We start from the raw sequence: 15,221 nt of genomic DNA, 5'->3' as shown, positions 1-15,221 counted from the left end.
CACAAATGTTTTTAAAGCAACCTAAATTAACTTCTTTGATGCAATATTAACATGAATAATTTCATGTTCATGAAAAAAGCAGTATTTTAAGTGGGTTTGTAAACTTTGACTTAGTAAAATTAAGTTAGCCGGGTTATTCAGCAAGACCAAATCAAAAATCTACAGTATTGTGATGGGACGAGGTAGAGGATGATGTGAGATACTCTATATAAACATAAGTAATTATCTGGGCATCATTCTTGTTTCCCTCACTTTGGAAAAATGCAAAGAAGTAGCAACAGTTAATAGTACTTCAGGCTAAGTAATTGTTCTGCTTATGCAGACGCCATAATACTGTGTGATGTACTTTACCCTTCTCACGTGAAAAGCAATGACTGTTCATTTCAACATGTAATAGTTAAACGTACACAGTGAAAGTGGCAGCACAAGCTAAAAAGCTCCCATACCGATTTATCCTTAAAAATCTATCTAAAAGGTAGAAAAAACATTTTTAAATTGTTTTCCCGGTTTAAAACAGCATGGGGAGAGCTGCAACAGCATGCTAACCAACAGCACGCCCAATCTCAGCATTGGGCGCAATTCTGTAGTGCCCCCTGGTGTTTACATTCTCAACAACACGGACCTAATTTTCTGTGGTTGAGATCTACTGGTTAAAGACCTTCAGCCCTGAAGTGGTGTTGGAACGATATAGTTTGGTTATTTTCATAAGCTTCCAAAACATTTTCTGCTAAGCAATTTTTTTTCTCAACACAAAGTCAAGAACAGCTGTGACCTAAAATCCAAATGCAGAAGGTGGACTGGCTGGTACTTTTCAGTAATATGAACAAACAGTTGACGTGTGGTAATGACATCCTAATGTGAAACGCCTATCCCTACTTTTAATTGTTCCCTTTTGTAAATGAAACATTAGACTGAGCTAAGTTTGAGCATGTTTTTTAATCTGATACTTCAATTAAACATTCATGAGCACACTGAATTATTAACAAATATTCTCATTTTACCATCATATGCCAGTGTAGATAAAGGCAACATACTGGGTTTTAACAACAAGTTTGTGTAAACAACTTAAGTTCTAGCATATATTTTGACATTATGAAAATATGGTTTAAAAGAACATTTTCATTATCGTGATAACGAACAGAGAAGGTTCTAGAAAGAAGAAAATGTCAGGGAATGCATGAGGGCATTTTCAAGTAAAAGGTCATTGTGAAGCAAATAGTTTGATGATAATAACATAGTAAAATGTTTTGCACTTTCACTATTTTGCATTTCAACAATTTGAGTCGTATTTGCTAATTCTGAAAAGTTTGTGGCACCGTTATGCCCCTGTCTGCGGCAACAGGCACTTACCTAGCTCAGTTACTTTATTCTCTTATGCCAGAGGTCAAAACAGGGCACAGCATGCAATCGTACGTACTTTTGTCCATTAAAAGAACACTCCAGGCATCCGTAGACTGTCTCCCTTTTAGAACTTCCCATTCCACAAAGGGCACAGGGACCTCTGGGGATGTTGTTATTAAGCAAATTAATTCGGACATGAGACCCTTCTCTGAGATAGCTTGTAGAGAGATCAGTCATGCTTGCAGCTTTTTCATAATAATCTGTAAAAAGGTCCTCCAAGTAAGCATCAGAGCTTGCAATGGTATCCACTACTCTTTTATCTGAAAAAGAACGCACAACAAAAATGCAGCAATGACTTGTCATTACATTATGAACTGTTTTCAAAACAAACTCTCAACCTAACTATGGAAGTAACAACTGACTCATGAAACCATTGTAAACATGCCACGTTGTAGATTACTTCCCATCAAAAGCCCTGTGTGATGAAAATTTTTCTTTAATTTCACAAAAGACACTGACAAAAGTCAGAATTTTTTTGTATATGACCTATATATTTTTCGAAATGCACCTAAAAGGCATGAGGCAAGCTTTTGAAAAATCGGTGCCAAATCAAATCACAGCTGCGTACTTTCCTGTTTAACAATTTCAATTTCTGCATTTCTAGTTTTATCTTCTAAAAATTGTAAATTCACTTTTTTTTTCCTATTATTTACAAAAAAAAACCACCAATACTTAGAAGGTTTAGAAAACTCGGAGGACTCCACGTTGACATCCTAGCAGATTTCTGAGTATCCAAACACCCCAGGAAGAAATCACTTTTGGAACTACCTACCTTTTTCCTCTCTCTTTAGGGGTCAATTAGTTTAGATTGGATGACAAACTTTTCGGCAGCTGTGGCTACTGAGATGTGTCATACCCACTGAAGAGTCATTCCCTTAGTGTGGACTGGAGCAGCACTGAAGGCTTGGTCCATAAAAGCCCTTTGATCAAGAACAGGCTACAACAGAGCAAGGACACCTATACAGAGCAGCCTTTAGAAGGATGTGTTTACTGCTCAATATTTATCTTCACACTCAGATTAGCAGATTTCCAAAATACTTAGACCAAGGAGTGTTAAAAGTATAGGATCTTGTTCTGTAAAAGATACAGCTACATACAGTGATACTCAGTTTTGTTGGATGTTGTGTTCATATCAGAATGAGAAGAGAGAACTACGATGGTATCTTGCCCCTGTCCCTGCCATGTGAACGTATAGCCTAAAGAGTACATTCAAATATTTTAAATAATATTGTTTCATATTTAAACTTAAAGAGTTTGCCCTGAAATGTTATTTATAGATTATAACTTGTATTGTGTAACACTAGCTGTAAATGGCAAGCATATGATATAGGCACAATGTTAACTGAAGTTAGTTGTATAATTACTCCATACCATTTATCATCAGCCATAAATTTTTATTTTAAGATCTTTAGAATTTTGATGAACAGCAAAACCATAAATTTGTTATGTGTGAAAAGTCAGATCCTCAAATATAAATTTTAATAACTCTATCGTTATTTCAATACACAATAAATTGAGAGGTACATTTTCCATCAAAATTTTCTTCTGTAAATATTCATCTTGCACACAAATTAAAGAAACAAAAAATACACTCTTCTTGCATTAACTAAGGCATCTGGATATAAATATCAAAAGTCATACTTCGATGAAACAGATTACTCTTTAACCTCCTTAATTTCATCAGTGAAGATGATCCAGATTTCTCTTTTTCAAATCCTCCTTTTGAAATTGGAGTCACACAGAGTTCTGTAAAAAAAGTAAAAATAAGTTTTTAGAAGAACAAAATATAAAAGCAATAATTGCACACCGGAGTTTAATATGCTTTCTAATCTATAAAGCTAACAGTGTTTAAATTCAGCTTTGCTAATGTTTTTAATGGCTACTACCACTTTTTAATACAATTCGGCACACAGTAATAGCTCGCAGAATTAAGTGACACAGATTCAATGGGAATTTTAAAACATTGGTGGCTTTCAACATACATGATCAGAGTTTGTTTTGGTTTACACACAATGTATGGCCATGTTAAAGGACTAAGATGGTCAATATCATATAAATGGAAGCCCCGCCTCTGAAGGAAAAACATTTCTATGATCTCGTTTGAAACTAAAAATGAAAAATAATAAGCAAGGCTGTCAGTTCTATAGTCATCTCTTCTGAATCAACTACGGAAACTTGTTTTCTTAAAATAATAGTAAGTATCACCTAAGTTTCTATGCATAACTTGAAAGAAAACCTTTGAAGTGAAGTATAATCAATTACAAGGAACTGAAAAAAACACGTTTTAAACTTTCTCAGTTGAGAATTCTCTTTAATTATACAAATACAAACATCAGCTTCATTGATTATCTCACTTATAAAGACTTTAGGAAAAAAGGTGCATGTAACCACCTTGCGTAAAGGTAAAATAAAATTAAAACCCTTCCAAACCTGCAAGTAATGTTGAGCATTATGGAAGTGAATATAAAGAACTATCGCATTGTATTCTCTCTTTTACTTTTAACCCAGTAATGATGCCTGGTTTGGAGTACACTTAAAAGTTTTTACAGAAGGGTAAAGTCTCACATTTCAGTAAAAAGGTGCCTTACGATGCAGAGTACCTGTCATGGAGGTTTTATACTGCACATGCCAAAGGTTTGAAGCTATTTGAAACTTTTAAAACATAGTGCTGTGCAGATCTACAGAGATGGAGATTCCTTCCCTAACCAGGTCTTTTATCTTGTGATTTACAGAAAGCCACAATGTTACAGAGACTCAAGCAATTCCTGAAACAGTTCCTGTATTTAGGTACCTGTGAATCCAGTGGTGAAAACTTTAATTACCCTAGTCGGGTTGGGCGGAGGGGTGGTTGCATTTGATATTATCAAGTACTAGATCAAATCCTAAATTGACTTCCTGTTTTATTATAATGTTGATAACATTGATAATGTAATAGGCTACACTTTAATTAGTGCAAATAACGTAAATATATAAGCGCTATCCTTTCCCCAACAAGGGAAAAATTTACAGGAGCTATGCATTTTTTTAATTAGTTTCTAGTAATTGTGATTGTTTCTTCCTAAATATCTTCAGATATCCACATGTGGTAATGATGTATCAGACTGAAATTAAACCCCCCAACAGAAAAAACGTTAGATTAGTTTAGAAGTTCTGCACACTTTCTTCTTTATTTGGATCTTTTTACTTGCCTATCTTATGCAAAACTAATCAGATGGTCTCATAAACCTGTTCCTTACAGTCTAGAAGTATAAGGAGGTGATTTTTTTTGCATCTGTGGGATTTTAAAAACATTACAAAATCATACTTAACTTTTAAAAAAATGTTTCCATGACAGACTATTTTCTAGCACCTGCCTTCTTTATATTTTCAAGAATTGTTTCCCATAGAAAGTCTGACTACTTACATCCACAATATTAAAGCATACTATTGTATGGGATCAGAACTTACGTATATCAAGAGTAAGAAAACGGTTTTAAAAAGTCAGATCATTGTAAATAATAGCAGTAATGACAGTAACGCACATCACTTACCAAAATTACCATCCAAATGAATATAAAGTTCAAATACACTAAAAGCAATAGTTGTATGCGCAGGAAAAACAATGGCTTTGTCCCGCCCTTTATAATTCTGATTTTCAATAATGTGAAACTATAATTTAGAAAAGCATCAAGAGAAAAAAGTTACAAATTGAAATGAAAAAATAAACAAAATAATAGCTTAACTGTATATATTGAAAATTATAATGCCAGGAGGAAGCTTTGAAATTGAAGACCAAATTTCACAACTAAAGAATTTTATATTAACAACTTTGCATTTTAATCAAGACTTTGCATTTTGATACAGATCAGGTAACTTCACTTGCATCATTCATTGAAAATTATGTGAATAATTTATAAATACTAGTAAAGGGCAAATTTCAGAAGATTTATAAATTCAATTATGCAAACACCAAAGAAAGAGGGAGAGGGAGGAGGAACATAAGACAGGGAGTAAGATGCCAACCCTTGAATTAACAACCTGAAGTTCCAATGTGTTATAGAAGATGAATATAATAATGAAAGATAGGCTATACATTTATTGGAGATTCAAACTAAGAGATTGTAAATTCCCCATTTCTGCTGAGGCTTCACCCAAAGCAACAGCTCTTCGTCTAGCCATCTTTTCATGCATTTCCCATCCCTCAGTCACACAGGCAATACTAAGAAAAAAACAAGTCGTAATTCAGTTTACATCAGTGCAATAATATTTATTTACTTCAGATTTTTTCTGAGCTTACATCAGTAAAAATGCAATTAAATTAAACCATAACATTTATTAAAATGAGCTTTTTATGTCTGTTCATTTAAGTTACAGAATTTTGTCAAACATATTTACCCGCATTGTCTCTCCACGCATTCCAGTATGGACAGTTAATGAGCACTGCCTTGTAGTTCTAATACTTTCCATGACCACGCACAAGATTTCCATCCTACTTTTTCTTGATTGATGAACTAGGCAATGATCAAAGTTTATTTTTCTAAAATCAAGAGGGAGGCAGGAAGGAAATTCAAAGATTATTAGCAATTTACAAGCAGCTAATAGAATTAGTAACTGAAATCGGTAAATAAATCACTGCAACTCTGTCTCATAGCAGTAAAACAACTGACTGAGGAGGTCTCTGGAAAGTTAATACTGATTTTCAGTGTTTGGGAACAGAAGGACTAAAAAATTCAAAGCAAGCCAGTAATATACAAATGTTAGAGAGGATATGTGAGGCATCCTGGAAAATTCCAAGTCTGTCCATTTGACGCTGTTCTTAGTGACAGTAAAGAACTGTCAATACGCCCTAATCAGTAACAAAAATTTTTAAAGTGATATAATTCATGTCAGTCAGTAAGGATTTATGGAAAATAGATAGTAAAAGCAAAAGCTGTAATGCTCTACCTTTGGGCTTCTATGAAGTTTATGATGATGCAGTGTTTTAGTTAGAAGTGTACATGATGCCTATAACAGGCTGGCATACACACAATGGACTGAAAACTGGTTAACCGATACATGTCAACTATAACTGAAAAAAAACCTATATAACTTATAAATGTGGAACAATCATAAAACAAGTGTTTGTAGGAGAATTTCTACAGGCATTGGGTCTTAGTCGTGTAACATTGAACATTTTTATCAGAGGACTAGGACCTCTTCCCTCACCCCACCCCCAATTATTAATGATAATGTTTGGAGATTACGAATAAATGAGGAAAAAGCAGGTACAGAACAAGAGAGGTTACGGATACAAAATCACATGCACTGCTTGGTAAATAACTACAAGAAAACAATATATATTTGAAAATACCAAATGCCATATTGTGCATAGTAAATAATTTACTGGGATGCAACACTTGGGTGGCACTGTGACCAAGGGACAATCTTTGGAATACATACAATTTGTTGTACATATGTATGATTTGGAATACAATCTAGAAATTACACCTAGAATTAGTCACATCATATTTCTATGGGTTTGACATTTGTGCTAGCACTACAAGAACACCAAGTTCGTTTCCAGTGTCCACAGCTTAACAAGGATGTTAGAAAAACTGCATTAGAGACTGCATTTAGAGAAGAGCCACAGAAGGTTATGAAAAATTCAAGTAGATAAATCTACTTTGCTTTTCAAAGAAAAGGCTGTGTAATAACCTCATAAAACCTTGAAGTATCTACTCTGGCAATAATACGTATGGCTCTCTAGTTTATCAGACAAAGGCAAAGAAATCCTACTTCTGAAACCTGAAGTTGGGTCATATCTTTCAAAGTAAATGTCAGGTTTTCAAGAGTATGGAAAAACACAGATAGGACCTTGGATGGACTCTTCCTCTCTGAATTCTTTTTTTCCTGAAGGATGTGCTGTAATTCAAACAAGAATTAATTCAGAAAAATGTTACAGTCTGTGTTATACAGAAGGTCACGTGTCTAATCCCAGTGATCCAACCTGAGACTCTTGGAAATATCACATGGTGACTGCTATTGATTGGCTAAAAATAATCAAAACCTAACCATTTCAGAGGTTCAACCTAACTGTATGAAATATAATTATGGAACCAGAAAACAAAATATATAATATAACCTTGTAGTAAGTTCTTTAAGTAATGTTGGTACTTCAACCTCATGTTTGGTCACTATGCCAAAGGAAGCTTTAAAGGCAACAGAATCTGATCCAGCAACATCAAAACCAACATCATTCATTATCTGATTTCCTCTTCTACCATTAAGTGAAACATCTGATTTGTCTTCGTAGTTGAGCAACTGGTAAGACGAGACACCTGAGTAAAAGAAGACAACCGTTGTATGGTGAAAAGTCTGAACACAGAATTTCTACACAGCAAGAAGGGAATAAATGGCACTGTTCCTACTATGCTTAACCATTTTGGTGTGAAATTCAGAGCTACATTGAGCGTCTATTTATCGGTGTTGCTACTGATGACTAACTGAAAGAGAGCACATAGGGGTCTGAGAGATTTCTGTGCCTCTCTCTGGCAGAGTTGTGCCCATGCTCCTCATGTGATATGTCCTGGGCATGAAATGGTGATTAGGGCTATTTCTAAATTTCTGTGCTTATCATTATTCCCCTAAAGTACTTTTACCTGCAAGTGTGCTCTTGGTACTTGTGTAAACTAGACATGCAGTGTGTTTAATGACAGAGGTGCTGAAACACAAAATGACTTAATGGAGGCCACACAGAATATCAAAACTAGGAATAAAATTAAAGCCACTGTGTATAAAATAATATTAGTGAATTCTGAATTTTGTCTAGATGCAGTAAAAATGAACCTGACATTTCTTAATTTTTGCAATATGTGAATGAGGCATGGGTGTGCCAGTAACATTAACTTTGCCTTTTACTAATGTGTCACAATTAGAATGACTTGCCACACTTTCCATGTATGCCTGATGATTTCAGGGACTATGTCAGTTTATTCTGAAGGAAAACAGATTAATTCTGACTTACTTGAAAGTCTGCATTGATTTATTTTACAATCAAAGGGTAGGTGCCAAGGCATTTCTAGAATGCTTTCTTTATAACCTTAAATACATTTCCATTACACTAACAGAGAATTATTGGAACACGGTGGTTGCCAAATTAAAATTAATAGAGCAACTAGAACACAGGGATTAGGCATCCAAATATATTTCAGAGTCTGGGGTTTACCCCCTTTCTTATTTTTAATCCTTTGAAGCTTTTAGGATAAACTGACATTATTAAGTCACCTAGTGTGAATCTTGTTTATTTTTAACAAAAAAAAAAAGAGTTCATATTTTTTCAGAATTCTAAAAAGATTGCAAATGCTCATATTTGTCACATAAAGAAGGAATTCAATTACAAAGTTCTTTGCTTACATTAAAGGACAATACATTCTGCACATGGCATCTAACCTTTACAGAAAAGACTAGTAAGCTTTTGTGAGACTTTTAAATGAGATTTTGCAACATTTTTCTCAGACATTTTAATGAGATTTTTCAATTTTTCTTCATTCTGGACAGACCAGATGACTTGTCCTGAATGTAAGACTAGTAGGATTAGTGGGATTCCAATTTCTTTCATCATGCTTGTGTCCTGGAATCACCCCTTTGTGGGGCCAAACAGTATTTCTGTCTTCTTGTGCTCATACTGGTTTGTCTCAACAGAGTTTTTAATTAATGTAATTGTTGTGCAATTAACATGATCAATACCTTTGTCAAAATGGACCTTTTTTCAAAAGAAAATAAAGCAATTAATCTTTTGAGAAAACATAGCTTGTAGACAAGAATTACACAGACTTTCCCAAGGAAGGTATGGGAAAATACAGGCAGTATAGTTCAACTTTGCACCCCTTAATTCTCATAGGATCTCCTCAGAAATTTCTGATATTGCATAGCAAAGGCAATTTAAACACAGATAAGCTCTTTAAATACACAAAAAGGATTACAAATATGGAAAAAAAAATTATGGAAATCCAATTACTTCAGCCAGATAGCTGTTGTCAAATACTTCTGCTTGTGCAGAGCCCGGTTGAACACCAGGGATTACTAGCATAGAAGTGCTGCAGAACTGAGGCCATTCTTACATACTTAAAAGCAAGAATATAGAGAAAGTTGAACATTTAAAAAAATGTTGAGTAGCAGTTAATCAAGGTACGTCAATACATCTTTCAGGAATCTGTTGCGATTTGTGAAAAATCACAAGGCTTAAATGAATTTGTTTCATTTTAGTTCAGAAAATATCAAGCCTTTTTAGTAAAACCGACTTTTAAACTCTTTTTCCAGAAAGTTTTTTTCTTTTTTTAGCACTCTGACTTGTACTTTTTTCTTAAATATTTACTACGTGACTAAGCAAGACAAACTCTATTACCCATGTACTAAAGAACCATCATATTAACTGAACAGTTTAGACTATGTCTATGCTTCTGTATTTACTAGAAAACATGCATTTTTTTCCACTTAGAAGAAAGACAGAAATCTTACCTGCAGAAATTTCTTTCTCCCCTTGGAGGATGTCTTTTAATGTGAAAGGTGTTGAAGCAAATTTAGATTTTTTTGAGAGCAAACATTTTCTTTTCTTAATCACAAGGCTCAGAGGTTGGTACTTATCAGCTTCACTGAGACTGGGCACTGGAACTAGTCTTCCTCCATCACCAACCTGTTTAACAAAGCTTTTAGTTGCAGCAGCAAACATATTATGTCATTAGTAATGATAAGTAATGATAATAAGTGTAACTTCCATATGTCAAGCCCATGTTCAATTCTTTCTAAAATGTTCTTTCAAATAAATTAACATGTTTACAAAAGAAAAAAAAAAAGCTGACAAACTGGTTTTTTAGATCGAGTTATATTTTGCTTGGAAAGAATCAACAGCATCTTAGCTACCAAGCTTCCATGGTGTATTGCTCAAGACTTCTCTCAAAGACCTTCATTTAAGCTTTCTAATTCTCTATGATGAATAATGAATTACCAGTGTAAACTGATAGCGGAATGGTTGCCCTTTCCCTGGCAGTTTAGTGCTACTGTTTGAAAACAAAATTTACCATCTTAGAAAGAAAAGACAGTAACTTCTCCAACCTTCGCTTCCTGTTAGGAATGATTGATTTATTACTGTTTATTGGGTCGTTGCTGCAGCTGGATTCTAGTGTTCACCAACATCTAACAAAGCAGCCCAGATGCACTCCGGGATACCACCTGAATTACACATTCGTGAAAGCTGGTAGGTCTGCTGAGGCAGTGTTGCCTTTCAACAGCGGTTGCATAACCTTCCTGTGAAAGATCAGCTGGGGAATAAGTGGTGTGGAGGTCTTCAGAAACACCTGGGCCAAAGTGTACAATTAGAGATGGCCGGGGAGAGCAGGGAAAGAGTGGTGGGCTTTCATTATACGTTACTCTTCTCCTATGAACTCAGCTGTCTGTGACCCAAGGGCTAGTTTTGGGACAGGCCAGCTGCATGTATTTGGCTCAGACTACTGAGAAATTCACTAAATTGTGAGAATTATGCAAAATAATAAAAGTAAAACTGCAGACAGAAGCAAGATTATTGAAATAGGCTTGAGGAGCAGCTCAAGGATCCAAGAGGGAAAATACCAGTGTAAAAAGATGTAAAATTGTAAAAGGAAAAAAGAGACTCAGGAGACAGCACCATGGAGGATCTGTACTGGAGGCAACACAGGCCGGCCTGTCCTCATGTAAATTATGACTTGATTTTCTTGCAAAAGTGGTGAGCATACAACTGCTAAACTTTGTAGCACATCTTCCAGAGACTCCTTTTGCAGTTACAGTAGATAAAACATCAGCCACAGGCATGTAAAGCTACATTTTATTATGAATATTATCCCCGGTTGCCAGGTAAAAAAATCTGTTTGGTTGGCTTTTTTTCTGCAGTAGGGTTTTCATGTAAAAACATTTTAAGGACTGTTTTTAAATATGAACACTTATTCAATAATTTAACATGTTTCAATTTAGTTCTTTCCAATACTTCCTTAACTATTTTTAAACTTTCAGAGGAAGTCCAATAAAAAGGCAAAAAGAGGAGTATATTACTTCAGCTACCTAAAATGAAGGAAAGGCTGCCAGAGCTTTCTGCTTACTCTAGAGGGTGCTGAAAAATCAAAACTGGTTATATCTAGACTTTGAACTGAAATCACGTAAATGCTGCAATTCAGTCTGACTGTAATTCATATTATACTGCACTAACAAAAAAAACACTTTTTATATGTTTTAAAGGGAAAGAAAAGCTAAGGAAATTCTTAAAACTGCCCATTCAGTCTTGATTTGGATTTATGCTGTGTATGTCTTATAACTGTATGACAGGATATTTTTTTTTCTACAGGTTATTAAGCCCAGCTGGCACTGTTTAGTCAACATATGTTTGTATTTCTCTTGCTTAGTATGTGGTCATAGATCATACTCAGTCTGATCCTAGTACTAATTTTGATAATGGTTTCATTTGATATGTTTACATGGTACTCCTGTTACTCTAACACTGTATAATCTACCATAAATGCCGCAGCAGATGTTTGTATCATCCTCACGCCACAGGTCAGAGAACAGGAATGCAAATACATTAACAATGCCATGTTCAGAAAACTTTGCACATCCAAGTGAAGGAACCTAAGGTATTTCCCCTGAAATGAAAAACATGCTGTGTACACGTTATGCCTGAATCAGCACCTGAATAAAAAAAAAAAGTCTTCCCTTGTCTCGCCAAGTTGTGCAGATGAAAATCCTTGCTCACATGTGGGTTCAAGGCTACCTCTGGGGAGTGCCAGGGCTGTAACCTTCCGTACCCCTTAGCACAGAGCCACGTAACGACAGTAACAAGGTATCCCATCTGCCTTCGCTAGGCAGGATCCTTCATAGAACAACAAAAGGACTTTTCTAGCCCACCTTTATACGTTACTGGAATAAGGTCAGACTTGAACCTTTACCACAACCCAGGCACCTACTAAAAAACAATTGAAAAAATATGACAAAAAAAATTTCCCCCCACTCTCTCCCCCCAGATTGCCTAGTATCCATCTATGATGACCTTTGTTCTTAAGTTGGCCGTCCTGAATCATATACAAACTTGTTGCTGGTGTCAGAGGCAAAATTATTCCTCCAGTTTCCCCATTTCCTCGATCACAATAATAGTTTCTTTGTGTTATCGCTTCTCTAATTATATACCCACTGACCCTTGTAAATAAATAAATAAACACTCCTACTGGCAGAAGCCTCATTTGCTGATTCATCTGCAGAGCATGTTCATCTATAGTTGGAAGGTGGAATTCTGTGCAAGAAAAAACGTTAAGTGATGTAAAGATATGATGCTCTACTTTTATGGGTTTTAAATTGATTTTCTTGTCCCTATAACTCTATCTTAACTCTGCCATCTGCTCCTAACTACCATGCTCTCTTCTGCTTCTGTTTGAGTTTCCCATCCCCAGCAGACTGAAGGTGTCTGTAAGTTTACCTAAGTACATCACAAGCCTCAACATGGGGAGCAGTTTCAAGGTAGCTTATTCAGCCCTGTGTTCTGCGGTTTCTTTGCTATATCTTCACCTGGAGTGAACAGCAAGATAGTTTACTTCATATGCAACATGAATTCTGTTTCTTCAGAATGGGTTTTAGCCATTGACTCGTAACAGAGCAGGCAAATATTACCTATATATAGTTGAGAATTCTGATGCTGAAATACTCTTATTTTTTCCTTACATCATACTGATATGAACCTGGAGATTATTTAACAGTAAAACCTAGAGGAGACTCCTGCTTACTGTGTCACCTTTGAGGATGCATAATGCTTTTTGTAGTTACTGGTAACTCCATAACAATTTTTGGTTTTTTATTAGATAGTTATCCTACATTATCCCTGCAGGAATGTTGGATACCTGTAATTATGGGGAGTCTAAAGTTGCAGGTACAGGTTGACGTAAGGTGCATGCAAACTAGGGTCTTGTCCAGGGAACTGAAATTGTGGAATTACCTCACTAATTTCAATCCAGAAATCTAGAATCATCTGCAGATTATTTTGATGTTTCTGTAATCCACATGAACTGATCTGATTTTAATTTGTTTCTCGTCACAGTCAACCATATCATAAAATTAGTATGACTAACCAGTCTGTTGAGGGGAGAAAAGAAGATTTAAGTGTTAATTGAGTGGATAAACCGAGTCGGTGCTTCACTTGGAAATGTTAAACCTACATAATAAGTACCAAATTATGCTGGTAATTTGTTTAATACTTTCCTAGTGTACAAGAACCTGCTGTCAGTTGCCAGACCACCTGACTTAAGTTTGAACTATATTACATTTACCTAGAGATCTTTACAAAGGAATAAGTGCAAGAATTTAACACCTAAAAACCAGCAAAATAAAATGTGGCTAAAAAACCTACTTGCTAAATTCCATAACTTTCCAGCAGATGGCATGAGTATTTCCCTGGAAAACAAAGGATCTGTGCAATATAGATCCTGTTATATTTCAGGAGATATCAAAAATAACAATTTATGGTATCAAATATGGTCCTTATTACATATATGCTTTTTTTTTTTTTTACTACCGAAGTGGTTTTAACAGTTTCCCTCCTCCCTTTCCCACCCTTTTTTTTCTTTTTTCTCTTGTATAAGCTAAATCAGTCATTCAGTACCATGACTTACATCACTTCAGAGCTCCCGGGTATGAGGACAGTGTACCACTGTCACGCTGAACTCCCGGTCTAGCAGTTTGCTGAGGTACAGGGGTCACTTGGCATAATGCTTGCAGTGATTGCTGCTCACAAAGCATTATGGTATTTAGAGACCACTGCAGGAAGAAAAGTAAGATGAAGGTTTTCAGCAGACTTAGCTTCAGCAGCGATACTTCCATGTTGGATTGACTTCTTTATTACATAGTTCAAGTGCAGTGAAAATTTAAATCAGTTCACAAATGCTATTTTAATTACGCAGTATAGGGGAACAATTAAATTAGCTATGGCAGTAATTTAATTTTGTGTAGACTTACTTCATTAAGCTCTCAATTTGGTAAAGCAGCAAAAAAATATAGTCACTTCTTGTGTATCAGAAACTTAATTGGTTCCTTATGGAAACCCCTCTGGGCAGCAGGATAAATAGACCGTATCAAAATTAGAGAACTCAGAAATTCAAGGAGGGAACTAATCAGAAGCCTAGTCCTGAAATGTCTTAATTTCCGCACATTTAAAGTATGTTTTACTTCCTGTGGAGCGAGATCCTTTTGAATATTCCACTACTATCTGTAGTCTCAGGAGCAAATTTTAATAAGAAGCTTCTAGAGGTAAGTATTCTCATGGACTTTTATATTTTATTTATATGGGACTTTTGTGTGAACAGTTTCTTCACCAATTAGAATGGACTTGAAAAAAAAATTAAATGGTACGGGGAACACTATTGTCCTTCTCTATAAAAATATCTAAAACATACCAGTGGGGCTGTTCTAAATTATTTTTAAGGTCACTTTAAACAGTCCATTTGGAAGACAGATACACACACTCAGTATTACTATGTTTCCTATATAATACTCTTCAGGTTTACAGCTCAAGTAAACTCTGTTGGAACCTCCTTCTATTCTCTGCCACAGAATAGACGGCGATAATACATATTCATGGTCGGTGCTACAGTACACATAAAGGTTTATCTCCTGCCAGGACATGTTGTATTATAGTGTGACACTTGCCCAGCAATCGAAGTATTAAAAGCTGAACTGTACTGTGTTACATTAATGAAAGGCTACAAGATGTGGAGTTCAACTGTCTTCTCCATGGCTTTTGGTTGACATCATCCCCCTTTTCACCTTTATGCAAGCAACATCTGTTGATTTGATGAAAA

General features: G+C 35.4%; 1 protein-coding gene across 1 annotated transcript; it reads right to left on the bottom strand.

Moving 5' to 3' along the window:
• Positions 1-1,284: 1,284 nt before the first annotated feature.
• Positions 1,285-12,339, bottom strand: PJVK (pejvakin). Its single transcript, XM_075093599.1, has 6 exons — positions 9,877-12,339; positions 7,502-7,697; positions 5,776-5,917; positions 4,932-5,049; positions 3,043-3,147; positions 1,285-1,661 (listed from the first exon to the last, which is right to left on the bottom strand). The coding sequence occupies exons 1-6, from the start codon at positions 10,085-10,087 to the stop codon at positions 1,360-1,362; spliced, it is 1,074 nt and encodes a 357-aa protein (XP_074949700.1). The 5' UTR covers positions 10,088-12,339; the 3' UTR covers positions 1,285-1,359.
• Between the last annotated feature and the right edge of the window lie 2,882 nt (positions 12,340-15,221).

Source organism: Phalacrocorax aristotelis, chromosome 5, assembly GCF_949628215.1.
Source record: "Phalacrocorax aristotelis chromosome 5, bGulAri2.1, whole genome shotgun sequence".
In the NCBI taxonomy this organism is placed as follows: domain Eukaryota; kingdom Metazoa; phylum Chordata; class Aves; order Suliformes; family Phalacrocoracidae; genus Phalacrocorax; species Phalacrocorax aristotelis.
This window is presented reverse-complemented; position numbering and strand designations above follow the sequence as displayed.